Source organism: Chrysemys picta, chromosome 12, assembly GCF_011386835.1.
Source record: "Chrysemys picta bellii isolate R12L10 chromosome 12, ASM1138683v2, whole genome shotgun sequence".
Lineage (NCBI taxonomy): Eukaryota > Metazoa > Chordata > Testudines > Emydidae > Chrysemys > Chrysemys picta.
The window spans coordinates 41609684-41637040 of record NC_088802.1 but is presented as its reverse complement, the minus strand read 5'-3'; the positions used below and the strand labels follow the sequence as shown (position 1 = coordinate 41637040).

General features: G+C 45.0%; 1 protein-coding gene across 5 annotated transcripts in view; it reads right to left on the bottom strand.

Annotated features, from left to right (window-relative positions):
- PRPSAP1 (phosphoribosyl pyrophosphate synthetase associated protein 1) overlaps nucleotides 1–27050 on the bottom strand; it is a 44022-nt gene extending 16972 nt beyond the window's left edge. The window contains exons 1-7 of one of the 5 annotated variants that reach the window (XM_065563404.1): nucleotides 26865–27050; nucleotides 25471–25582; nucleotides 12641–12693; nucleotides 10251–10317; nucleotides 2209–2381; nucleotides 1625–1740; nucleotides 167–222 (exon numbers count right to left, since the gene is read on the bottom strand). In XM_065563404.1, coding sequence (XP_065419476.1) covers nucleotides 167–222; nucleotides 1625–1740; nucleotides 2209–2381; nucleotides 10251–10317; nucleotides 12641–12693; nucleotides 25471–25553 — 548 coding nt within the window. In that variant the 5' untranslated portion in view covers nucleotides 25554–25582; nucleotides 26865–27050. The other 4 variants (XM_065563405.1, XM_065563402.1, XM_065563403.1 and 1 more) reach the window with 4 other exon arrangements.
- Nucleotides 27051–27357: the final 307 nt, after the last annotated feature.

Here is a 27357-nt window from a genome sequence, read left to right as displayed (position 1 = left end):
GTTGGCAGCACTAAGTTTGAATCCAGCATTTTACTGCAAAACAGTTTGACAGACAAGTTTGTTGTCTCAGTTAGGAGACTCTGCATTTCGACATGCACTCCATACTACCAGATCACAGCAGGTTTTATCAAACGTACACCCCGACAGCCAGGAAGAGTCTATTTACCTTTTCGCTGCATCAGGGGATTTGGCGACAATAACTGCATTTCTGTAATCTGGAATCTGGATTAAAAAGAAAAAGGTTACTAACATGTAAGTAGTGAGTCTAGTACTAGGTACAGTACTTGTTCCTAACTCATTACAATTTGGGTGAACAACAATTGGCTACACATCTTTACAATCAAGTGCAACAGTTGGGGAACCTCACGCTGTAGTACTAATAAAAGGAGATAATTCCATGCCAACACCAGTGATATAAAGAAGGGCAGTCAGGCATTTGTATATAACCTGCCCCACAATAGAACACAGTACTCAAATTAAACTTTAATACTCAGAATTCTTCATGCAATACAATTAGGTCATGGAACTCACTTCTAAAAAGACATTTTGTAGTTCTACACCACCTTTCTTTATTGGCTTCAACAACTGTACAAAGTGCACACTGTACTTCTTTGGGTACATCTACATTGGATGCAGACATACCTACACTAGCTCTGATTGAGCTAGCGTGCTAATGACAGAAGTGTAGCCATGGTGGCACAAGTGGCAAGATAGGCTAACCGCTTGAATACTTAGGGTTGGCAAGCCTGGCCCAGCACAAGCAGATGCACTAGAAACAGAAGTGCACTAGCTTGATCAGAGCAAGCATGAGTGTAACTACCAGAGACAGAAGTTACACTTCCAGCTCCAGTGTAGACATACCCTGAAATGGAGGGCAGAAGCCAAGTGGTTCACAGCATGGGGGGGAGGGGGGGGGGGGGGAGGAGGGTTGGGAAAAGATTTTTTTTTGGTCCAAAGACAACCGAGATCAATCCCACTTTTTAAGGAACGGGCCAGACATGGAAGATGCACTGTACTCTACTGATCCTGAATGAAGGGATGAGTTGATTCTGCCAGCATTTAAATGTGCTGTTCCAGAGATCCTGGGCACTCTACTAAAAAGAGTCACTCTTGCAGTCTGCATGATTTTGCTGGGATCCAAATCATACTTTCTGAATAAATAAAACACATTGCCTCCCCACCTTTGCATAGCACTGCTGGAAACAGTATAGCATAAAGTCCAGCTATAATTCAGCTCACCAAAACATCCACTTCACAGTGAGAGAAACAGCTTCATAGGATTTAAAAATGATTAAAGGCATGAGTAAGAATAGTATCTCAAATGACACCAAGAAAACAATTGTCTAGAACAATGAAATTCATACTTCAGAGCATGGCCTTATCTCCAGTTTTGATCAGGAAATAGTTTCCAGCCTGCTACAGTATTGCACAATTTAGTCTATTTCACACTTTCCTGGAAAGCATTTGGTATTGTTCTCGGTCAGAAACAGACTACAGGACCAGACTGACCATCAGTCTAGCCCAACAAAACAATTCTTGTGTAAGCAACGGAATGAACAATGCTATATCATGTCAAGTACAGGTTAAATGCAAACAAGTAGAGAGAAAACTAGAGTAACCTTACTTCTTCCTGTATATACTGAAGCAAGAAAGGGGATGCCCTTAAGTTGTCTACTGGAAAGCTGAAGAAGCCTTGGATTTCCTTTTGATGAAGATCCATAGTGATAATGTGTGTTAAACCTAAAAACGCAAAAAAGAGTGAATCACCAAATAGCCTCTCCTATCCTCTGATACAATTTCTGGAATATATGATCTGTGCATCTCCAAATTTCATGGTCTCTAAATTATCCTATGTCAATATATTGTATGCCACATTTTAACAGATGTATAAGCTGGTAGAAGAAAAAGCTTTGAAGCAAGTACTGAGAACCAGCCACACTATTATAAAAAACACAGCACCAGAAAGAGCATAGCATAGGCAGGTCAATACAGCATTCCTAATCAGATATTTGTGACTCATCCCCAGATACAACTGTAAAAGACAGCTGAACAAATGTTAGTTCCCCCAACGTAGGCCGAGGACTTGGGGACAAGTCCCCAAGTGTGAGGGGGGAGGTAGGGAAGGGCAGTTGATTCCCAGGGGTGCATGGTAGTTGAACAAGTTATAGAGGCTAAAATTCCTGCTGCCTCCTTGCACGACACACTCACCTGCTTTAGCCAGCATAGAAGCTAGCAGTTTGCAGACTATGGAGCCCCTCTTCCTCATTTTGCTTTGTTTGCTATAGGGGAAGTAAGGGATGACCCCAATAATATTCCTGGCGCAGGAAGTCTTCAGTGCATAAGCCATTATCAACAATTCCATTACAGCAGTGTTCACATCTCTAAGAGAGGTTTGAAAACCATTCCAAATATTAGTGTAGAAGAACTCTGATAACAATTCCCTCCCACAGTCTCTAGCTTCTTTGCTTAGTGTTCAAAAAGTAATTTGCTTTGAGCCTTTTTTGGATTAAACCCTCAATTTTTGTTGCTATGACTGTCACATGTGATTTGATAAAGCTAAACAGACTTGAGAGCTACCACTTCCCACACTTAACTCTTATCCCTTCCTTTTTTTTGTTTACAGCCTTCCACACCTTTTACTGCTCAGGCTGTCAGAGAAAATGAGGTTCTGCTCTTGTGGCATTTATTGAGTTAAATATACTTAAAACCATAGATCTTCAATCAATTTTAACAACAAATCAAGCTCTCTGACGCAGAAGTTCATCGTTACTATTTATGCTATTTTTGCTATGGAACTTAGTGGTATAGTAACTCAATGCTTGTCAAGGTGCCTAAAAGGAGGGAATTTGTTCTACATGTGGCAGTTGGTTTTACATAGAAATAAATTATCTTAGATCAACACACCCTGCTGTAACTTTGTCTGGAAGAAAAAGTTTCTTCCAGAAAGTATCAAAGCGATATCTTTCTCTAATACTTCATTGATCTCTACATTAGTATTTTGTTTTGCTCATTGTTAGCAATGAAAATGTAAATGAGCTTTACTGTGAGAAACAGGAAGCTCTGAAGGCTCAAATTGCATTACAGAGGACCATGATAAAGAAGTTGGATCTTCTGGCCACAGCAGTGTGTATAGATCCCATGAACCAGTGCCTCTTGAAATACTCTCAAAGAAGAGAGATCAGATCTTAGGCCACAAGTTCTGACAGCATATATTTAACAAACTCCCTCCAAAATGATTTTTTTCTAATATATATGCTCTATTTCAAACAGGTATTATTTTGGGGAAGTTCTATGGCCTACGTTATACAGGATGTCAGACTAGATGATCAAGGTAGTCTCATCTAGCCTTGGTATCTACAATATCCATTTTTCCACCAAAGAGAGAGTGTGCCAGCAGAATACACAGTCAGAACAGGATCATAATTACAAGCTACTTCCTAAGAACTAAAGGACATAGGTAGAGCCCTGCATAGATATAAAAAAGTGGATCTGCATCCGCCAGGATCAATCACGATCCGATCTGCAATCCGACTTTTACCTATATCCACATCCGCACCCTCAGCAGCAAGCTGTCTCACACCTCACAAGAGCTAGCTAGCGAGGGGGGGGGATGGGGTCTTGCAGGGAAGAGGCACCGCATGGGTGGGGACTGGGGGTAAGGGACAGCGCGGGGGTGGGGTCTAGAGGAGAAGGGGTGGTGCAGGGGCAGGGGCTGGGGAAGGGGCATTGCATCATGTTCTGCTCCCTTGGGCTCACGAGCGACAGCAGCAGTGCGTGTTGCATCACAGTGGAGCAGAGGGGTGCCGGGCCGGCCGGGTGTGGGGCCCTGCTGCCCAGAAGCCAGCGGGATAGGCCTGGGAATGCAGCCAGCGCTGCCTGAGGAGCCTGAGCTGCTGGACAGGAAGCAGCATGGCAAGCGGGTGCTGGACAGCCCTGACCCCGACCTGCTGCGCCTCCCAGGCTGCCCGAGCCAGACGCCGCGGGCCAGGTGCCACCAGTGAGTAGAGACCTGCATGGTAGTAGCTACATCTGATGCACTATCCGCAAAAATGGTCTGCGGATATTAAGCGGATATGCATGCATTTGCAGGGCTCTACACACAGGAACTAACATGCATGCAAGGAACAAGACCTTGAATCTCAAGTTCTACAAATCAGATTTTCTATCTCTAGTCTAATACCCCTGTTGTAATACATCCTTTTGGGGATTTTTCTCTTGCTTCCATCACTGCCCAGACACCAGATGCATTCTATTACTGTTGCAACAATTAACATTTCACGCTGAACATTTTGGAGGGCAATGATTTTGTAACTAATATGTCATCCTTAGCAGCCTGTATAGTTAAGTTGGGATCTGAATCATGGAATACTTTACATTTACATTGAACATTTTAAGGAAACATGTGACTTCCCCTCCCTTGCCCAGCTCCAAGCCGTGCAGACGTGATATTTTGCTTGGAGGCCAGCATCGCTGTGCTACTCAGGTTTTCAGGAAATGAGAGGCAGGCTGCATCAAATCACCCTATCAGTGCTAAACCCCCCAAGCAACAGCTTCTATTGGGTAGACCCATAGAAAAAGTGGTGTACAGTATGTGAAATATTCACAGATCATGACAGAGGTCTGTGAGAAAGACTCATCTTGCCTAACTTGTGCCATGTTGATTGGACAGCTATGCTTTAACTACACAAATCTTTCCTTGAGCCCAGTTTGGATGAGGAGACAGTCTAGCACTGTGTTGCTTTCAACTGAATATGGTGGGCTTGTTCACCAAACATTCTATCCTATCCTGCCAATAAGCTTTGACTCAGCTACTCAGGACTGAGACAATTTAGAGCCTTGTGGAAAATATATGCACCACAGGGTGGAAAATCCAGTAATATCCTTAGAACAAAGACAACCTTACCTACCCTATTATACCAGCTATCATGGGCAAATTCTCAAATTATAAATCAGTCCTGCAATAGGTCACCAATCTTCACCCCATATATGCCTGCTTTTGTGGGGTACAGAACAGTTGTGTAGTCATTTGGTGACAGAGCCTAAACAAGTAAAGTGAACCAGCTGTCATTAGGGTCAGAAGGGACCATCATGATCATCGTCTGACCTCCTGCACATTGCAGCTATGCTGGGCAAGAGGAATGTCATGGTAAAACCTCAACTCTGAGACTTCCATGAATAGAGCCCTGCAAATCTGCAGATATCCACGTCATATCCGTGGACCACTTTTGCGGATAGTGGATAGGATGCAGGTACCACTGCGCAGGGCTCTACTCACCAGCGGTGCCTGGGCTGCAGCATCCGGCTTGGGCAGCCCGGGGGGCGCAGGTGTTCGGGGTTGGCGGCAGAGCCAGTGGCTGGGGTTTGGTGGCAGGTCAGAATTGGGGCTGTCCAGCACCCACTCACCGCACTGCTTCCTGTCCAGCAGCTCAGGCCCCTCGGGGAGCGCCAGCGTCCCCATCATGGCCCATCCTGGGAGCACTGGCTGTGCTCCCAGTCCCAGGCCCATCCTGCCAGCTCCTGGGCAGCCCCACTGTGATGCAACACGCACTGCTGCTGCCGCCATGTGCTATCGCTTGTGAACCCCCCGGCAGGAGCACTCAATGCCCCTTCCCCCCAGCCCCTCCTCCCCGCGCCGCCCCTTCTCCATGAGACCCCACTTCTGTGCTGCCCCTTACCCCCGGTCCCCAACCTCAAGCTGCCTCTTCCCTGCAAGACCCCGCCCCCCCATTTGCTCCCTCCTCTCCCCCTCACTAGCCCTTGTGAGACAGCTTGCTACTGTGGATACAGGTAAAAGCCGGCTAGCAGATTGTGGATTGATCCTGGCGGACGCGAATCCACATTTTTGTATCTGCGCAGGGCTCTACTCATGAAGTTGTCTTCCACAAGTCTATTGCAGCTCCACAGAAGCCACTGCAGGCATCTCAGGCTACTGATTACCGCCCTTCATCCAGTCACAGCATTCTGCCCACACTGAGTTCCACTTTCCCCCTGAACACCAGGGTACCGTCCCTGAGAGCACGGAGACCAAGAGTTGTCAAAGTGACATTCCATTCAACTTCTGATTTGTTTCTTGCTTGTCAAGTGTTATACAACTAACTAGTCCCACTTCTTTATCTCCATTACTTCCCCCATCCTCTAGAAATGAACCTCTATTTGTGTTTCTTCGTGAACATTCTGAGTATTTGTTAGCCTGCTGGCTCCATCAGCCTGCATATACAATGGTACTTCGAGACAAGAAAGCTTTGTTTGCGATGAAACATCCAGCCAAGAATTATATAAAACAACCCCCTGCCTCTCAGAAAGGCAAACTAACAAAGAACCATTTATTTCCTTCAGTGGCATAGCCATGTCAGTGGGGCTGGGAGGTGAGAGAAAGATGCTATCGCTGTTGCATTTTTGGCTTTAAAAAACAAAAACAAAACCCATGTTTAAAGGTCACTTTGGAACTTTGTGTTTTATACCACCTTCTCTTGAATTATACTCTTACATCACAGGGAAAAAAAACCAAAAAAACAGATGAGGGTTGAGTACCACTGATTTTGAAGGCTTCCGTGACAGTGGCTAGGTTCTCCTTTTCAGGAAACCACCCCATATATGACAAACGGAACAGAACTGAGGAAGAAGAAGAGAAACTACTGTGGTGAGTAAATAATTTAGTAGATTGCACAAAAGCAATACACTCATTTACGTGGCTTGTCACCTTTGCCTCCTTATGTCTATGCCCTCTCTCCTTTCTGGAGGAAGTACTGCACTACTACTCATTCCCTAAGGGCCTGCACCAAAGTTGTTCAACAAACTGTATTACTCCTGGATTTTTTGATCATCGCCATGAATCATATTTACGCACTCAGCTCTTACGCCTTAGCCTACATACCTCCTCCTGAATGGCCTCTGCATCTAAACAGTTTCCCTGTTTACAGTATATTTTATCTTTCACCATTACTCCTGCAGTCTGGAGCCTTTGCGATTTTCCAACCTTTCCTTGTGAAATTCACAAAGTTATTTATTCTAGTTGTTTGTGATGGGGTGTCCATCCCACACAAGGCCTGATGGGGTTAAGGTGGGTCAACTAACTGCATAGGCTGCACCAGAAGGAGGAGCCACGGAGCGAAGACGACGTTCAGCTGCACAGGAACAAGAGGGCCCGTATAAAGCCCAATAGCTGAGAGTAAAGGGGGGCTGCAGAGAGAGAGGGTGCAGTCACTCAGGGTGAAAGAAGGCAAAGTAGGAAGCAGCCCAGGGATACAGCAGCAAGGCTTAAGATTACAACAAGCAGTCGAGGTCTGTGCAGAGTCCCTAGGCTGAAATGCAGTGTAGACGGCGGGCCTGGCTTCCCTTGCCAGACACTGGAGAAGTGGCACCATTAAGGGGCGGTGAAAGGGAAGACTGTCTGGGACAGTGGATCTCAAGAGACTTTGAGAACGCAGCCTGCCCTGGAAGGGAAAACTACAGGGACCTGACCAGCGAGCCAAGCCACGAAGCAGGACAAGTTGTGTCCCAAAACACAGAGTGACAGAGTACAACTGCAGAAAGGGGTGTCAGCCTGGCAGAGCTAATCCCCAGATGCAGCCAGAAGGAGGCGCTCCAAAGGTGGGTAGAGCACCCAGTGACATGGCTAAACAACTAGCTCCACTATGCAACACTCAACAACACTCCTGGAGCCTGGCAGCTCATTCCATTCACACCCCACTACCTTCACCTTAGCTTCTGGTATCTCAATTTACTATCAACTCTTCCATCTTTATTACTTACAGCATGATTACATAGTATTTGAACAATATTTTTATATCAAGTTTTGTGCTGCTGAGGAGTCTGTCAAGATGGGAAGTTGCTAAACAATAATCCATTCACTTCCTCTCCTCACACTCCTGCTTGGTGGACTTAAAATCTACTGCAGAATGGAGACAACCTTCAGCTTGTCCTCTCTAAGCCACGCAGTGAAGCACACGTGAAGCTGAAGAATAAAGAACCCTGTCTGCATCACAGTGGCTGCTCATTTGGAGGACAAGTCCTTTCAGCACTCATTCAAAGATAAAAGAGCAGAGATTTTTTAGACTGGAATGATCAAGTCAGGTCTGGGGAAGGGCAAAATTCTTGACAAGTTGACAACAATTAGTGAGACATTTGTGTTTTCTCCTAAGTTACTGCCTGCTCAAAATTTGAGCTGTCATTTCCCCGACTAAAATCCGTCATCTGTCTCAGATTTACATAATCAGCAGTGTTTGCCCAAACACCCCCATTCTATTAGCTGGGGGAAAATAGTGGGTCTGGCTAATCAATCGGGGAGGAGACTCATTTCCTCACCTGTAGGTAAGTGATGCGAGAATGGCTTTTCTGGGAATAGACTATCTAAGGTATAGGCGGAATAGTTTTAAGAAAGGAACCCTCAGAGCAGCCAACCCTGGGGAAAAGATTCAAGCTGATCTTATGTTGTCATCTATATTTTTATTAATGAAGCCAAGCTTTAGGAAGGGGATGATTTGGACTTGTTTAGTATATGGACTGTGTTTGCAGAGCAGACTGGAAAAGGCTTCTGCTCATAGGATATTCCACCATCAATTTGTTCTTGAGTGCTGGTGAGCAATGCAACAACAGAATGTGCAACTTGGGGCAAAGCCCTGAAAGCACATGAGATTTTTCACTTTGCTCGCCAATAACAATGCAATATTCACCTCTGGTAATTTTACATCTTTAAGAATAGTATGAGACCTAACTTCAACTACCTTTTTTTTTAAAAAAAAAAATACTCCAGCACTGATTTTCACTGACTGCACTAATCACTTGACAAGAAACCAGCAATAAGTGCACACCTTCAAACTCGGCTCTTTGCCTTTGCTGACACTTCATCTATCCACCTATTCTACTGGAATCAAGCAAGATTCTCAGGGTAGTGGATGGTTTTCTAAGCCCATCATGACTTTCAGTATTTCTTTGCCCTCCTAACCCAAAGCCAGTATAGTCCAACCTAGAAAACAAGTAGACCCACCTGAGGAGGAATGCCCTAAAGCACAGGTGGGCAAGCATTTTGGTTCAAGGGCCACATCTAGGTATGGAAATTGGATGGCAGGCCATAAATGCTCACAAAATTGGGGACTGGGGCGCCGGAGGGGTTTAGGGCACCGGCTGGGGGTGCAGGCTCTGGGGTGGGGCAAGAAACGAGGAGTTCAGTGTGCGGGAGGGGCTCTGGGCTGGGGCAGGGGGTTGGGGTGCAGGGGGGGGGTAAGGGCTCCGGCTGGCAGTGTGGGCTCTGGGGTGCAGGAGGGTGAGATTGGGGGGTTCGGAGAGGGATCAGGGCTAGGGAAGGGGGTTGGGGCGCTGGAGGGGGTAAGGGGTGCAGGCTCCGGGCAGCGCTTACCTCAAGCAGCTCCAGGAAGCAGTGACATGTCCCCACACCAGCTCCTACATGGAGGCGTAGCCAGGCGGCTCTGTGCGCTGCCCCATCTGCAGGTGCCGCCCCTGCAGCTCCCATCGGCTGCCAATGGGAGCTGCGGGGGCAGCGTGCGGAGCCCCCTGGCTGCCCCTATGCATAGGAGCCAGAGGGGGGACATGCTGCTGCTTCTGGGAGCTGGGCGGAGCAGGGGCAAGCCCTGAACCCCACTCCCCAGCAGGAGCTCGAGGGCCGGTTTAAATCGTCTGAAGGGCTGGATGCAGCCCCCGGGCCATAGTTTGCCCACCCCTACCCTAAGGCCTACACAAGAGCCAGAATGGAATGGTACAATGTTGTGGAAGCACAGGAAGCCGTCAGAGCTTCAACATTAATTCAGTTTCACATCATTACAATCAAAGGAAAGGAAAGAGTAATTCAACCTGTAATGAAAGCAACAGCCCCTATTGTTGCTAGCTCTGCTGCTTGGTAATTGGAAGGCAGAGAAAATTACACATCCTGAAATGGAAGTGCCAATCAAAATCACGGAGCAATAGAGTCTGCAAGGACAACATAGCACAGAACAGACAAGTTTTCATTCACAGCCATCAGTTTTATTTGTTGTTGCTTGAAGTGGCACACTTAGCCTACCCGATGAAAAGCTTCTCAGCTGATTGTGGTACAATCAACCGATCCACTGGGAATTTTGAGAGCGAAACACCACCCTCCCAACAGAAATGGACATCAAGGCAGCAGCACTGGTAAAAACACACTATTATTGTAAGCAAGTAGATACAAAACCTCAGAACAAAATCTACTGAGCTGGACACTCCAGTGGACGGGATCCTCATGATCACAGATTTAAATTAAGCCAGAAAGTACCTACCTGGGTATTGTCTGTATAATGAAGATATCATGGCCCCGGACAGATTCTTTTATTTCAACTCTTGTTTCTGAAGATGACAGAAAAATAGTCAGCCCTAAGCTGCTGCTTGGGAATGAAGCAGATAACGCAGCACACTAATAGCAACTTTTTCCAGCAGGTCAGGAATAAGGGCCAGATAAAACAATGGAGTTTTAAAACCCACCCAATCTACACAGAGAAAATTTACATATCAGATCATAAAACAAGTGAGCCGGCTGGATTTTCCACAAGGCTGCTCTTGGGAACCAAGGAGTTTGCATGATGGAGCATTGAGATATTTGTAGTTACAATGGGATGTAATAAACAGAGGGAGAATTAGGCTGAACTGCAATAACTTTACATGGGGGGTGGGGGGGGGCAGGCAGAGAATTACTCAACTCCTACAGGTCGTTTTACCTCCAAAGAAGCATAAAGCTGTCCGGAGGTTTTCTATTTCCTTTCTCTTGCTGATGATAGCTGTCAACACCACACTCAGTGAACAAAGAAATATCAAACATGTAACAGCCTATAGCATTTTATGAATGGGGAATAAGCCCTTCTATCTCTTAGGGCGAGGTCAGCACTGTGCTTACAGGCTAGTACACAATAAAATGCAGTGCAGAATTCAAAGCATCTTTTGTTTTGCTTTTGAAGTAAGCAGACACTCTCCCCCAATTGGAGAGAGAGAGTTTCAGGTCAGAAATCAAAGTCTCCACTTAAACCATCTCTCCCTCGCCACTCAAATTTCAAGTTACACTAAGCCAACCAGCTCTGCAAGCCAGAACAATACTACTAGTGTAGGAAGGCTTTTCAAGCACTCTTTTTCCATGCATTCATGATAAAATAAAAGGCTAAGTTGGTGGGAAGGGGAGAGAAAGATGGGACAGGTTTAGCAGGTTGCGAAATTCAAAGTCCAATTATTTGGGCAACTGTGACAACTGAAAGGGATTTAGCTCCAAGAGATAATGATTTGCTGTACAGTGATGAAGGATGAATCTGTACCCTGAAGCAAATGTCCCAATTTAAAGGTTATATCACAGTAAACTCAAAAGCCAGCGAGCATGAGCCAAGACTCATGCAGAAAGAGTCAATCAATCAGTCACCATAAGTTACACTGGCAGTCTGCACAGATTGAAGAGCAAAACCTGAAAGCACAAGGAGTTATGGATGATGCTCTAACTGTATAAGGGCAGCAACTGAAATCCCAATAGCTTAAAATATCCATATTTTGACTGCTCAGGACTGAATCAGCACCCAGTGACGATAACCTCTTCTTGGGGTGTTTCAATGCAAAACTGGCTGAACGTTCCTCACTGTTGTGGCAAATAAGCAAGCCAACAGATATACTGCAAGGTCTTCTTGCTGACATATAAAACATTTATTGTCCTAGGACTGGAGGTACTTATAACAGTGTACATCATTCTATGTACCACAAGGCAACTGAGGTCAGCTGGGTGGTCCTTGCTCCATTTCAATCTGGTTTGGGCCCGGCTCCCTAACAGATAAGGAATTCTTCAGATGGGATCCTTTTCGTAACTGTCCATAAGAGTCCCTCACCAGTTTAGAAACTCATTGTATAGACTTCCACTTCAATCATTCCTCCTGTTTCTACTTACTCCTCTGTACAAATGGCAGTGGAAAATTGAAATGCTAAATTGCAGCTAGGCCACTGAGCTCTTTTTTTTGGCTAATAAACACATTTGTTTCAACAAAGCCCTCAGATGGTTGAAGACAGGTGCCCAAATACATTTAAATAAGAGATAAAGTTAAACAGGGTTCAAAAAAGAACTAGATAATTCATGGAGGATAGGTCCATCGATGACTATTAGTCAGGATGGGCAGGGATGCAAAACCATGCTCTAAAGTGTTCCTAGTGCCTAGCCTCTATTTGTCAGAAGCTGGGAATGGGCGACAGGGGATGGACCACTTGATGATTACCTGTTCTGTTCATTCCCTCTGAATCACCTGGCATTGGCCACTGTGGGAAGACAGGATACTCGGCTAAATGGACTATTGATCTCACCCAGTATGGCCATCCATATGCAACTTCTAGAGCCCTCTGAGTAACTCTTTGAATTTGCATTCTCTCTAGACTGAGACGACAGCACTGGTAGAGAGATCACCCAGTCTTTTATAGATGGGGAAATTGAGGCATAGACCAATTTACTGACTTGCCTAAGGTCACACAGGAAGTTTAGCAGAGGCAGGAATAGGAATGATCTCCTGACTTAAAAACACAAGATTGTCCTTTTCCCTATAATGTTTCTGTTACCTGGTCCCTTATTACACAAGTTTGGTTAGCAGATTTACCACTAGTTAATTTCTAAACGTAATAGTGAGACAGGCTTGCAAGCACAGTAACACTGACTCACCTCCATTGGTTTCCTGGTACACCGCAGATTTTCCCAACTCAACACCAAGACGCCTGATAAAAAGGGGGAGGAGAGGGTTAAAAATAGATTAAATTGGTTTGTTTTCTAAAGCATTGATGTTCTGAGGTATTAAATAGCTCACCACATGAAGTTTAGCCTTGTACAACATAGTATCAAATAAAAATTACAGCATGTGTAAATCGTTTATCAAATTACCAAATGGAGAATTAGTAAAAAAAAAAAAAAAAAAAAAAAAAATGCAAGCTGCAATGTTCAATTTAAGACATTCATTTTAAAAGCCATGTGTATTAAATGTGACTCTCAAAGCTCTTTACTTGTGAAGGTATTAAAAAAGGCCATACAAATTATCTAGTCTCTTCATGAATGCTACCATCATTCCCCTGCCAAGATACTTGTTTACTTTAATGTTATAAACAGTATGGTAGGAGGCAGAAGCAGTGCTGGGGCAGACTGTTTGGCTGCAGATTAATGATATAGCAAGAATAGTCTTTTCAGATTTATCAGATGCTATATCTCCAATGGTACAGAATGAAGTGTACTCTCAGCCAGAAAATACACATTTTAAAATGAAATGGGATAGAACCCAAATGACTGCAAGAGTCTTGTACACATTTCTTATTATTGACCTAGTATACCTGCCCCAACTGCACATAAGATTAATACCCACACTGGGGTCTATGAAAAAACCCAGAGTTAGGAGATTTCAATCTCAGAATAGAACTGTACATTGAGTGTGTGCTTCTTCGCAACACATTAACACACTTTTAAAAATTCACCCCACTGACCCATCTTCCCTTGCCATCCTTTCAGGGGCCCACTCACCTGTTTGGATTGATTTCATTTTCAAATAAAGTTTTCTGATTTTTCAGATTACTTTTTACATTTTTCTGATGTCAGAAATACATAAAACTAAAACCGTCCATTAGCAAGAAGTCAATTAAAGGCATCTATTTTTTATGTACAGATACACAGAATACAAAACATAACTGTCAGAATTCTACCTACTGTTATATAAAGATCCTTTTAACAAGGCTCTTAGGGGTATGTTGACACTGCAGTAAAAGACCTGTGGCTGGCCTGGGCCAGCTGGCTCAGGTGGTGGGGCTATAAAACTGGAGTGTAGATGTTCGGGCTTGGGCTGGAGCCCAGGCCCTGGCACCCTCCCCGTCAGTGTCTTAGAACCTGGGCTCCAGCCCAAACTCAAATGTCTACACTGCAATTTTACAGCCTCACAGCCCAAGACAGCTAACCCAAACCAGCAGCTGCTGTGTGGCAAGTTTTTACTGCGGTGTAGAAAGACTCCATTGTTTTATGAAATAGGTTTCATTACATTGTGTGTGTATTTAACATATTTCCAAATTAATTTGCTGTATTTAAAATTTAGCTAACCTAGAAGATAATTTGTTTAAAAGATATCTGATTACAGGTATAATTCATCTAGAATGCTCAGCTAAGGGCTTGGCTACACTCGAAACTCCAAAACGCTGCCGCGGGAGTGCTCTGAAGTGCGAGTTTGGTCATGGTGCCAGCGCTGGGAGAGCTCTCCAGGTATTCCACCTCCCCAAGGGGATTAGCTTAAAGCGCTGGAAGCACAGCTCCCAGCGCTGGGGCACTGTTTACACTGGTGCTTTACAGCGCTGTAACTTGCTGCGCTCAGGGGGGTGTTTTTTCACACCCCTGAGCAAGAAAGTTGCAGCCTTGTAAAGCGCCAGTGTAGCCAAGGCCTAAGATATCTCAATGACATGTAGATGCTCTATTTGGCACAAGTGTGTGTTTCAGCTCAGCTGAGTCACAGGGTAGTTAGATTGAGCCCCGAATATTTATGGCCTTTTCAGGCTTTTCAATGAAAAGGATTATTCACTGAATTACCAGTTGTAGTTTTGTGTTTAGTAAATACATTCTTTTAACACATAGGTTTTCCTGTTAGTTTCATGGATTTTTGCATAAATACTGCAGTTAGGAAACAAACCTCAAAATAAAGCTTATTTTTGAGAACACAATTATCTTCATGCTTGTGTAACAAGCCTGTTCTAGCCACAATTTTTATTGCCAATGGCCTATAGCCAAAAAAAGAGACCATAGTTAGCTGTGTAGGATGAGGGGGTGGTGGTGAAGTGCAGTGATGGTGCAGACATTCATCTACAAGGTGCTCAAGTGTCTAAAAATGGCTTCGTCTTCAAAAGGTCACATATAGCCAGAGATGTACTGAAAAGGAGCTGGTGGCTAGGATACTGTGGTTTTCGCCTACTCTGTGGGTGTTATTTGGATTTTGAACTGCCACCTGCACTGGACACAAGGGAATTCTATTTACTGTCTCTTTTGAAGGACAACACTAGGTGGTACTATCGGTCTGTGGTATTATTTAAGGGTAGAAAAGGAAGGTGAATGTCTCCGGTTTTTATTACTGCCCGGGGTCCACATGTATTGCTATTATATTGCTTTTCAACCATGCATATTGAAGTACTTTACAAAGGAAGATATCCCTTATCCCTATTTTACCGATTGGGAAACTGAGGCAGAGAATTTAAGTAACTTTCCCATTGCACCCTTAGTACTAGTCAGCAGCAGAACCAGGAACAGAATCCAGAGATGAATCCCAGTTCTGTGTCCTGTCCAGTGGAGCATGCTAACTGCTTAAGAGTGCAGGCAGACAAGACATAGGTCCCAACTCCTAGCGGAAGGGACACAGCAGCCTGCAGTGACCTAGCAAAGTTGGTCACCCAATAACAAGGTAGCTCCCTTCTAAGTATCACTGCTTCAACCTAAAGCCAGCAGCTTGCTATGCACAGCCAAGCTCTGATAAACCTGAATGGAGAGCTGTCAGGCTGTCTCAGCAAATGCAAGTCCTTCAGTTGAAAGACCTGTAGAGCATTAGCTTCCATTTTGTCACCTGATGGGATTCTGCAGCCCTCCTGACGACAAAGCCAGAAACTTAAAACCATGGAGGTTTGGCCTGCTACTGAGAGATTCAACTCAAAATCTAGAGAACAAAAAAACAAAAACAAGAAAAACCAAAAAACCCAAAGCATTGGAAAAAAGATGCAAGCTCTTTCTTCCATGAGTACACAGAAATTCACACAACCATTTTTTGGAGATACATGAATTCTGACTTCACAAACAGGCAATTTATTCTACTTTCTCCATTTGGAAAAGGTGTTCTGCTAAAGAGACTGTCACCCAGACCTGTAGCCAACCACTGATCTAAGGATAGTAAGCAATCTAAGCATATGGGAAGCCTTTAAAATACTTTAGCTGGAAAGATCTTAGCAAAATGCCGTTTGGAAAGTGGCAGATTCAACACTGCATAGTGCAAGAGAAATAAAGAGAAGGTTTGCCATGCTTTGAGAGGTTGCACTGGCAAGAGCCCAGTTACGCAGAGCAGGAAACAAGAGCCGGTTGCTTCAGAATTAATAGAGTAGACGATGCAAGCTAGGTTCTGCGCTGCTGAAATAAGAGGCTAAAAGAAGGCAAGTTAGCTCCCTGAACAAGTGATGGCCAGAGAGTCAACTTTCAGTGTAACTGAACTGGTGCAGCCTGGGTTTAGCCAACAGGACAAGAGAAAGTAAAAGTATTGAGAACACACTTGTGAATACTGGGATACTGTCATCAGCCCACAAACCCTACCTAAAGCATCGACTGCTGGGAAACACTGGAGAAGGCAAGAGTTGCATTTCAAGTTACCTTTTTTTAATACATAGACTATTATTTGTACAGCTTTTTCTCAGTAGTTAGACACCTGATCTGCAGTGATGCTGTACAGAGCCCACCAACCAATGGTTTCATAAAATCCAGGCAGTTCAGGCAGATTCAGGCCTTTATTACTTAAACTGAGTTGATATAAAGTACTCTAAGTTGGCTTAAGTGTTTCTACACAAAGGAGTTATATTGATTTTGTAAAATCAGTTTCTGCACACTTGTGTAGCTAAAACCTCAGTCTTCAACTCTGTCCTAAAAGGATGCTGATAGAACCCTGATCTACTCAGTTGCTTGTTTACCCCTTAAAGGCAGAGGTGGGGCAAGGGCGATGTCAGACTCCCTCTGGAAGGGCTGAATTCCACAGAATTACTTACTATCATTTATGTCAACAGGAGGTTTGCACAAAGGTCCAGGGTAGAATACGGCCTTACGGAATAAACTAATAGTTAGAGAGACAAGGTGGGTGAGGCAGTATCTTTTATTGGACCAACTTGTGTTGGTGAGATAGACAAGTTTCTGAGCTTATACAGAGCTCTTCTTCAGGCCTGGGAAACATGCTCAGTGTCACAGCTAAATACAAAGTAGAACAGATTGTTTAGCATAAGTAGATAATACATTTTAAGGGACCATTCAAGGTGAAGTAGCCCATTAACACCCCTCCAGTCATAAGGGGGAAAAGCACCTGGAGGTGCAAGATTGTTGAGGTCCCAGAGGCACGAGCATGAGCCTGAACATCTACACTTCAATTTTACAGTCCCCATAGCCCAGGTCAGCTGACAAGACAGACATGGTGTTTTTAATTGCAGTGTAAGTGCTACAGTCAAGGCCCTGTTAACTCCATGCCAAGATGGTACCAAATCTCCCATCTACAATTTTGTGACAGCAACCCCTACTTTCAGTGGCAATGTGAATTTATTCCAATACTCTGGATTACCCTCCATTCTCATCTCATCCTCAACAGCTCATAATTGAAAATATTCATTGATGTAAAGTTATTATTTTCAAGAATGGGCTTCTTCGCTATGCTGTGCAGGTGGCCTGGCTCCATTTCCCAGGCATCAGCTCTCCCAGTGTTATCCAGGTTACCTGTCTCACAACCTCCCTCCCCAGATGTGTCAGGGAAGCAAGAATTTTGTAGCATCAGCAGCTCACTTCTCTGGGTCCCTGCCTTGGCCGCTGCACTGTTCTCCAAGCAATTCAACTCATCAGCCTACAATTCTGGCTCCCCAATTCTTGGCTACAAGGTGAACCTCTGCTGCCTGGCTCCATGGAACAGTGCAGGGAGCATGCACTAATCCAGTTAACTCCACCTTGTGCTGGAAGATGGAGAACAGCTCCCAGAAGGGCGGACGCACAAAACAAGATGTCAGATGCCTGGCTACAGCAAAATGGCAAATTCTGCAACAAAGACACTGATCTTTGTGGCATTGCAGGAAAAGGTTGAATTCCACAGCCAAAGTATCATGGAGTCCACGGAGCCCTGACTGAGATAGAATGTGGCAGTTCACACCTCTCAGCTGATTCCGGCCTTTTCCAAACTCAGGCAGACACCACCACATTGGTTTATGCTAGGTTCACGTTTGAGGTTTTTGTTTTGTTTTTAAAGTGAGAGCTGAGATTCTGGAGTACAACTCTGCAGCATGGGGTGAATTCCGCAGCACTGTAAAATACACCTTTCCCTTTCTTTCTAGATTATACTGAAGATATTTTAAACTAACAGCATGGTGGGCTTCTGTCCACACATTTCCTACAACCTGTCATTTTTATTTGTCAAGTCCTACTTACAATTCAGATTTTAAACTCTTTCAGGTAGGGGTTTTATCTGTCTCCTGTGAAGCACCTTGCACAATTCTGTGCCCTATAAAACAGTAACAACTGAGAGAAGACAGTACAGCCTCTGCTTGATGGTACTTCATCTATATGACCAGGTAAAACAATACAGATCCTTACCACAAGCAACAGGTTAGATTGGGAGTTTTCTTCATTTTTTATAATTAGGTGTACAAAGACTCTTCATAGATGAATTAGCATGGGGAGGATTATACCTTCTGCATTTGCTTCCTCCACTCTATGACAGACACACCAAATGCGCATGGAACATTTACATTCAAGCCTCAATGTAAATCAGGATTTAATTTCAATGTTAAAGAGAAAATGCTGTTTATATTTGCAGCTGAAGCCTCCCAACCAGAATATAATTTCATCCTGACATTGACCTCCTGGTGACAACACCTCTTCATTAGCCTCTACTCAGTGAGACACCAAAAAAGGCCACAGTTTGTTCAAAATGGCCTGGAATGCTACGGATTGTAGACCATGCTTGGGCTGACTGAACAGGAGTGACTATGCCCTATGACCACGATAGCAGAGGGCAAAGAAATCCATAGCCTTGGCATGAGCTGCCTCCTGTAAAACTTCTAAATACAGTCTACAGTCAGCCATTCTTTCTAGTGCAAGAGCAACCCTGCAACAAGTCGTCTGATTTCTCTTGATTTTGAATGGGTGAAAGGGGAAAGATAAACAGTAGATAGTTTTCCTACTATACACACAGAGATTAGGTTTCATGTGATCAGCTCACATATCTGAGTAAGTCCTATTATCTCAAAGATACAAACCTGACTTTTCCCCTCACATAACTAGAGCCATGCAAATTCGTGGATATCTGCTTTATATCCGCAGATGCAGCTGTATCGTTTACCATCTTTGCGGATCGAATCCATTTTTTTTTTTAATCCATGCAGGGCTCTAGCGCAGCAGTTCTTAATGGGGGGGGGTCGTTTCAGGGGGTCCTCCCGCAGTGCTCCAGCCCCATCCCTGCGCCAGGGCTCCAGGCTTCTGCCCATGGGGCCCGGGGACCCCCTGAAACCACTGATGCCCGGTTGAGAGCAACAGTTCTCAAACTTCATTCCACCACAACCCACTTCTGACAAAAAAAAATTACTGCATGACCCCAAGAGAGGGGGGGACCGAAGCCTGAGCCCACCCAAGCCCCACCACCCCAGGTGACGGGACCAAAGCCCAAGGGCTTCAGCCCCAGGCGGGGGGCCTATAACAGCCCCGCCGCCCCGGGCAGTGGGGCTTGGGCTTTGGCCCCATACCTCAGGCTTCAGCCCTGGGGCCCAGCAAAATTAATGCCAGCCCTGGTGACCCCATTAAAACAGGGTCGTGACCCACTGTGTGGTCCCAACCCACAGTTCGAGAACCGCTGCTCTAGAGGGTGCTGGTGCGGATCCAAATTTTTGTATCCCCACAGGGCTCTACACATAACTGCAGACTTGAAAGAAGCTAAGCACCTGCGACTTCCACTCAAATCATCAGAAGCTGCAGGTGCTCTGCACCTCTCAGGATGAAGCCTCGTGGGCATCATTTGTTCTAGTCAGGATGATAATCCAACAGTTGAACCATTAGCATATGTTATGCAGATTCTCCCTTGCTCTTTCCAGTCTATTACTCATGAGTGAAGTTCCCCTGTGTGAGAGAAAGCAAGCAGAGAAGCATTATGCAAAATAAATTCCTGTTTGGTAAGGCTACTAACTCCATCCAAGTCACCCAGAAACTCCCTCTCAAGGTGCCGCAAAACCCTACACTCCAGGCTGGGCAGTGACATTCCAGCAAAGAACAATGCTGCACTCATTTTACATTCTTTCCTGACACTGCCTGCCATCCTTCAGGTTTCAGAGTAGCAGCCGTGTTAGTCTGTATCCGCAAAAAGAACAGGGTGCCACAAGTACTCCTGTTCTTTTTGCCATCCTTCAATTATCAGTTTACCTCTTTTTGTCCTAGGGCGCCAATGCAGTTTTATTCTCTGAGATTTGGTACCATCCTGCAGTGAGTCTTCATGTTCTAGCATGAAGGAGAGTAGGTGCTGTTCCCCACTCCTATTTTGGGACAAATAAAGACAGATGGTACACAGAGGCCAGGGAGCATGAAACTAGCAGCCCTGTGGATCTGTACTCTGATTCCCCCACATCATCCACTCTTTTGCTTTAGCCTTCTCCAAGAGACCCCTGCAGGGAGGGCTGGATACAGCTTTTTTCTGGAACCCAATAGTACTGCCTCCTTCTTCAGCTAAAGAGAGTTGCTCACTAGCTAGGAGCATTTCTCTGGTTTAAAGGGGTGGTGTACAGGGCTCACTATGATCACACAAAGATCAGAACTCTCATTTTTAATCCTATCCTTATTAGTCCATTCTGTTTATGCTCACAATTTTCTTTCTGTCTTTAGATCCCCATCATTTTCCATACTTAGAGCCAAATCTATATACACACACACACACACACCTGCAGTATGCACAGGGTTAATGGTAGTACCTCATTCCAGAACACACTGGCATTCTCATGCATTTGGTAGGCATTAGCAGACTTCAACTCCTCCTCTCAGCTAAAAGAGCGATGAGTGGTACATAGCATTTGTATCCTCTGCATGAAATACTTTCTGCAATCAGAGAACAAGATCCAAGTGCATCTGTGGTGCTCCTATATTTAAATTGTTTTGTTGGTAGAGCAGATGTTACTACCTCTGAATGCAGTGCCCACTAGAGCTGCAATGGTCAAGGAACCATCTGTCTCTTACAAAAACTGGTATTTTCCAAAGGAGGCTTAAAATCAGGCTACACGGGTTCTCCAAGCTACAATGTGACACACAAGCCATCAGTCCAGAAAAGGGGTTTAAAAAAAAAAAAAAAAACGAACCCAACAGTAAAGAAAAAAAAACAAAAAAAAACACACAAGTTTATTTGAGATGCAGGAGAGTCTATAGGGTAGCTTTGGGGGTGGGGGGTGCAGAATTGTACTGCTGTAACTGAAGCATCTTTGTTGTTTAAAAAGGAAGTTTTGCAAGATATTAAATCATTCATGATATAGCATATGCTTATCTCCAGCACTGTCAAACATAAGCCAATGAAAAATAATGGAAATTCAAAGTTAAAGCTAAAACTGTCATTTACTCACTCATCATACATTAGCAATGTAGGTGTCAGTAGCAGAGGATCTTAAAACTCTAAACTTGCTAGGTGTGCATAAAGTGGGTATTTGAACCTTGAGAGTTTCATTCTTGGGAGAATACAAAAGCCAGATGCTTAACATTTAATCTTTTGAAATATTCCGCACATTCTCTAAACTGCAAGAGAGAATAAAGTGGGTCTACTCGTGTACTTCCACTACTCATAGTGAAAGAGTTAAAACAAAGACCCTAAGGTTAATATTTGCAGGTTAAATACAGCTTAATTTGTAGTTTAGGTACTGAAATCCCCCAACAGATTCAAGGAATATTTCACCACATTTCCAAAGTTCACTTACCTCCCGCTTTTAACAGTTGCAATGTGCAGACTCCACACTCTTCCCAGCCCGTCTACCGCCCCCCACCCCCAAGTCCATTTAATTGCTGGCTCCCATTTAGTGTGATAATCCAGCATGATAATCAATTCTGCTGGGCTCATTCTCTGCACAAATGAGGAGTGACAGAGCTTGCATATGGGGAGTACATTTAAGTCACTCTTTCTTAATATTGCGTGTTGTTTTAAAGTTCTTTTAAATCTTATTCTAAAGGGTCTCACAAAAAAGACTTTAAAGAAAACACACAATATTAGATGACAAACTCACCCTTATAAACCTGCTCCAACCCTATTCAAAGGTGCAACTGACATCCCCAGTAGACTGCCTGCTGGGATATCACAGTGAGTGGGAAGCCAGCAGTCATGCATCTTTTGCAACCTGAAAAAACAAGGTAAATGTTATAAGTATGCTGAAGTGGTCCCACGACCTACTGGGGGAAGTCAGTACACAATACTTGCAAATTGCCTTTGAAAATTATTACTTAACTCCAGCAGGTCTTTGCCATTTCTAACTACTCTGAGCCTATTTCCTCCTAGGGTTACCTATATGTTTTGGGATTGTCACTTTAAACAGGTTTCAGAGTAGCAGCCGTGTTAGTCTGTATCCGCAAAAAGAAGAACAGGAGTACTTGTGGCACCTTAGAGACTAACAAATTTATTAGAGCATAAGCTTTCGTGGACTACAGCCCACTTCTTCGGATGCATATAGAATGGAACATATATTGAGGAGATATATATACACACATACAGAGAGCATAAACAGGTGGGAGTTGTCTTACCAACTCTGAGAGGCCAATTAATTAAGAGAAAAAAAACTTTTGAAGTGATAATCAAGATAGCCCAGTACAGACAGAAAATAACAGAACACCACTAGCTGTCACCTTCAGCCCCCAACTAAAACCTCTCCAGCGCATCATCAGAGATCTACAACCTATCCTGAAAGATGATCCTTTAAGCGAGGACAGGTCTGTCTCCCAAGATCTGCGAGAGTACAGACAACCCCCCAACCTAAAGCAAATACTCACCAGCAACCACACATCACTGAACAAAACCACTAACCCAGGAACCCTATCCTTGTAACAAACCCCGATGCCAACTCTGTCCACATATCTATTCAAGTGACATCATCATAGGACCTAATCATATCAGCCATACCATCAGGGGCTCGTTCACCTGCACATCTACCAATGTGATATATGTCATCATGTGCCAGCAATGCCCCTCTGCCATGTACATTGGCCAAACCGGACAGTCTCTATGCAAAAGAATTAATGGACACAAATCTGACATCAGGAATCAAAATACTCAAAAACCAGTGGGAGAACACTTTAACCTGTCTGGTCATTCAGTGACAGACCTGCGGGTGGCTATATTACAACAGAAAAACTTCAAAAACAGACTCCAAGGAGAGACTGCTGACCTAGAATTGATATGCAAACTAGACACAATCAACTCCGGTTTGAATAAGGACTGGGAATGGCTGAGCCATTACAAACATTGATTCTATCTCCCCTTGTAAGTATGCTCACACTTCTTATCAAACTGTCTGTACTGGGCTATCTTGATTATCACTTCAAAAGTATTTTTTCTCTTAATTAATTGGCTTCTCAGAGTTGGTAAGACAACTCCCACCTGTTTATGCTCTCTGTATGTGTGTATATATATCTCCTCAATATATGTTCCATTCTATATGCATCCGAAGAAGTGGGCTGTAGTCCACGAAAGCTTATGCTCTAATAAATTTGTTAGTCTCTAAGGTGCCACAAGTACTCCTGTTCTTCTTTTCACTTTAAACAATGAATGCATATAAGAATATTGACTTAATACCACCAATAGCTCAAGCTTTGTAATTTAATACATTAGGCTGTAGGCACAAAAGAAGGGGGCTTTTTTCCAAAATGTCACTGGAAGCCATCCAGTGGATTATGGTTATATATTCTCTGGAGGCAGCTATGTTCCTATATGCAAGGATGAAGTTCCAGACATTGTTAAATCTTCACATACATCTCTGCCTGATCAAATAAGATAGGAAAGCCGATGAAAGTGAACTTGGTAAGTATGTGCTACATACACAGTTATGCTTCCTGACCTTTGGAAGCCATAATCCTGCAAAGGTGAAAGGTCCTATATTATCCCCCACTACAACTTTCAGCGGAAGTTGAGCCATTTAAAAAAAAAAAAGCCCAAAGAACTGGTGAACCGAGGTCAGACGCTTAATATTCAAATACTGAAGACTTTGGAAGCTGCTTCCTCACCCTAGAGGAGCTGTTTGCAGAATACCATGTTCAAGAGAGAGATTTTTAAGATAATAGAATAGGCGTAGGTAAAAGCACGATCCATTTATTGCACTAAAATGAAGTTTGTAAGGATAAAAAAAATATTCAAAACCACTATACTCAGAATTGTATAGCTATGTGCTTGAGAATATTAGAAACAGCTTTGTGGAAAGAAAATTAAGCATTTCGCCTTTTTCTTTTAAAAAGATACACTCCACCCACAAATACACAAGCCAACATCTCCACCAATCCCTAGAACACCCAAGATCATTGACCCCAAACACACCACACATTCAGTTTAAAGGAGATTTGTGTTAAGTACAGGACAAGGTTTATTTAACAAGCTAGACAAGCCATTCAACTAGCCAAGTTGTCTCTGTCAGTACTCCAAGTTCACAGCACACCTGATTTGCCAATATCTGTGTTACCTATCCCCTAGAGATAAGCTGCCTCTGTGCATTAGTGAAGACACTATTACTGAAAAACAAGCACTGGGTTCCACTACCCAATTTTGAGTTGGTTATAAATTGTGGAATGGAACCTAAGAGTAAGTGGAGAAGAGACCAAAACCAATTTGATGATGGCAGCTGCACCCTGCTCAACTTTAAACAAATGCCCACTCCTTAGGAAAGCCACTTTGATATCAGAAAGCTCCCACGCACTGTATCCTATTTAAAGCCAACTTAACTCAAAGCAAATGATAGAAAGAAGAAAAGTACAAATGTGTGTGTGTTACATTTTATAAACGAGTCATACTCAAAAGCACATTTTGTAGCTAGGTTTTGATAAGCTTCTAAGTATCCCAGCAAACAGGACTTAAAAATATTTCTCCACTGAATCAAGACCAAATTCTGCCTAGGAAGTGGGCTTAAGGAACAAGCACACACCTGTCCTTAAACTTTTTTTTTTTTTTTTTTGGTAGCATGCATTGCCACCTCTTCCACTCCTCCTAAAAATTGGGTGTCGCTGACTTTTTATTAACATACTAAGCCCAGTAGGACACTGGAGTGTAAAGAAATAGGAATGAGCTGCTCATTCTAGTAAATGCTGAAGCTTTCAAACAGCAAAATCATAATTATGCATCTGAAAAAATAATTCAGTAGATATTTTTTAAAAAGCATCCCCCAAACCAGTTACATACATTACTCATTTCAATTTAAGTCTACACAAAATTCTCAGTATTTCACTGCTGCAGTCCAACCTTTGGAGCAGGGCGATAGGAACCTGAAAGTGAAATTAACTACAAGCAGTTAAACCAACTGGTTTACTTTCGTTATTTAAACTTAGCTGCCAACAGTCAGCATCAACAAGGAAAAGTACATTCGATTTTTTAAATGATTGCCGTTTTAATCATGTAAGGAGGTGTTAGTAACATAGTTAAGGAAGGGATTTTTTGTAATATGATTTTTAACAGGATGTCCTTTTGAACTAATTTGAAGCAAGCCTCTCCCAACTAATGGCGAGCACTAGGGGGAAAAGAAACAAAGTTGAAATAGGAGACTTACTCTGTGATCGTCTTTGCCAGCTCGGTGCAGGCTGCTGTGGAATTCGCCGAGAAGACCCGGTAGCCACTTCTGGCTGCATTCATTGCCAAGGAATCATGCAAACCCCTTGGAGCTCGAAAGTGAGAAAAAACAGATTTGTAAGGCAACAACAGCTTTCTTGGCATCCTTTTCCACCTCTCAACCGCTATCACCGCCCCTTAGGGGGTGGGAGGGGAGATGGGTGAGCCCTCAGCAAGCGAGGATCTCCACTGCCCACTGCTACTGGTGTAGAAAAGAAAGGGAAAAAAATAAAATAAAAAAGCAGCAGTTGCAGCAGGCTCGGATGGCCACCTGGCAGTCTCCAAAGGGAGTTCAAAAAGGGACCAGTCAGCCCAGGATTAACTCTTTGTCCACCACCCCTACAAACCGCCACCTGTGGGAGAAGAAAGAATTCCTCCCTGAGCTTACAGGGGCCAAACTCAGCACGCCTGGAGCAGCCGAAAGCTCGGCCTTTCGCTTCTAGTTTGGGTGGGCGGGCTGGAGCGGGGAGTGTCTGGATCAAACAAGACACGGGAGGGGGAGCGGAGAAAACAGCCCCCCGAGGGAGAGGCTGCAGCCCCCGGGGGTTGAAATCCAAGTTACGGGGGAAGAGCGGGAGAGGCTGCGTCCCCTGGGGCAAGCTCAGAGAAGCCGATGCAAGGGGGGGGCGATGCAAGGGGGGAAGGGAGCAAGTTTAAACACAGGAGCGAGGGGGGGAGAGAGAATCTCAGGCGAGACAGCTGAGTGCCCCGCGGACAATAGAGGCCAAGGGACCTGGGGGGAGGGGGAGACGATCCCAGGGAGCGGGGGACCCACAAACAGCCCCCCGAAAGCGTGGGCAGGAGAGAACAAGAGCCCCCCTCCCCGGATAAGAAAGGGGCAGGGAGTGGGGCTAAGAGGGGCAACAAGGTGAGGCGCCGCTTAGGCCGCCGGAGGGGAGGGGGGCAATAGGGTGGCGGCCCCTAGGCCGGGGGCAGTAAGGGGAGGGTCCTAGGAAGAGCTGGGGGCAGTAAGGGGGAGGGGCCCCTAGGCTCGGGGGGCTGCCGAGGGGCAGGCAGGCGAGTGAATCCCTTTAAGATCAGGCTGGGAGGGTCCCCTCAGGCAGATCCGGCGCTGCTGCTGCTGCTGCCGCCCCGCGAGCCCGTCCCGCCGCCGGCCGCAACCGCCTCGAGGATCACGTCCGACCCCGACTCACTGCGCGCGCCCGCCCGCTCCCCCTCTCCGCCAACTTGCTGGCACGATCACCGAGCTGCCAGGCTAGAGCGCCGCCTCACTTCGGCGGCCATTTTCTAATTAGACCTCCAGCCCTTCCTCCTCCTCCTCCTCCCCCTTCCGCGCAGCCATCTTGAGTGAGGGCATTAATCTATTATCGATACCGATGGAAGTGGATCTCGGTTATCCTCCACCTGACCGGCCCCTAAGGAGGGGATAAGATAGGAAGAAGCCTAGGCTGAGTTCTACCTCCGGGCGGCGCAGTTGGGGCTGTTTATTTCCCCGCCCTGTGGTTATGGCTTCGCTTCCCGGAGCCAAGATGGCCGCCGGGCTGGAGGCTCAACGGACGGGAGGGAGCGGGCGCGGGCGCTCTGTAATCACGCTCACCGCAGCCTCTATGGTAGAGGGAGCGGGCTGTGGGAGAGGGGGTGGGGCCGGGCCCGGGTGTCCCAGGATGGGCGGAACCGTCTGCAGACTGTGCAGATGCGCCTATGAGGGGTTAGGGTAGCAGGGGAGGGGGACCTTGCTGGGTCCCTGGTCTAAGTGCCCTGCCCTGCCTTAGGGTTCCTGGTCTCAGTGCCCTGCTGCCCTGGCTGGGGGCTTGCCTTGCAGCTAACACTGCCCACTGGCGGGACTGGCCTGAGACCCACCAAACTC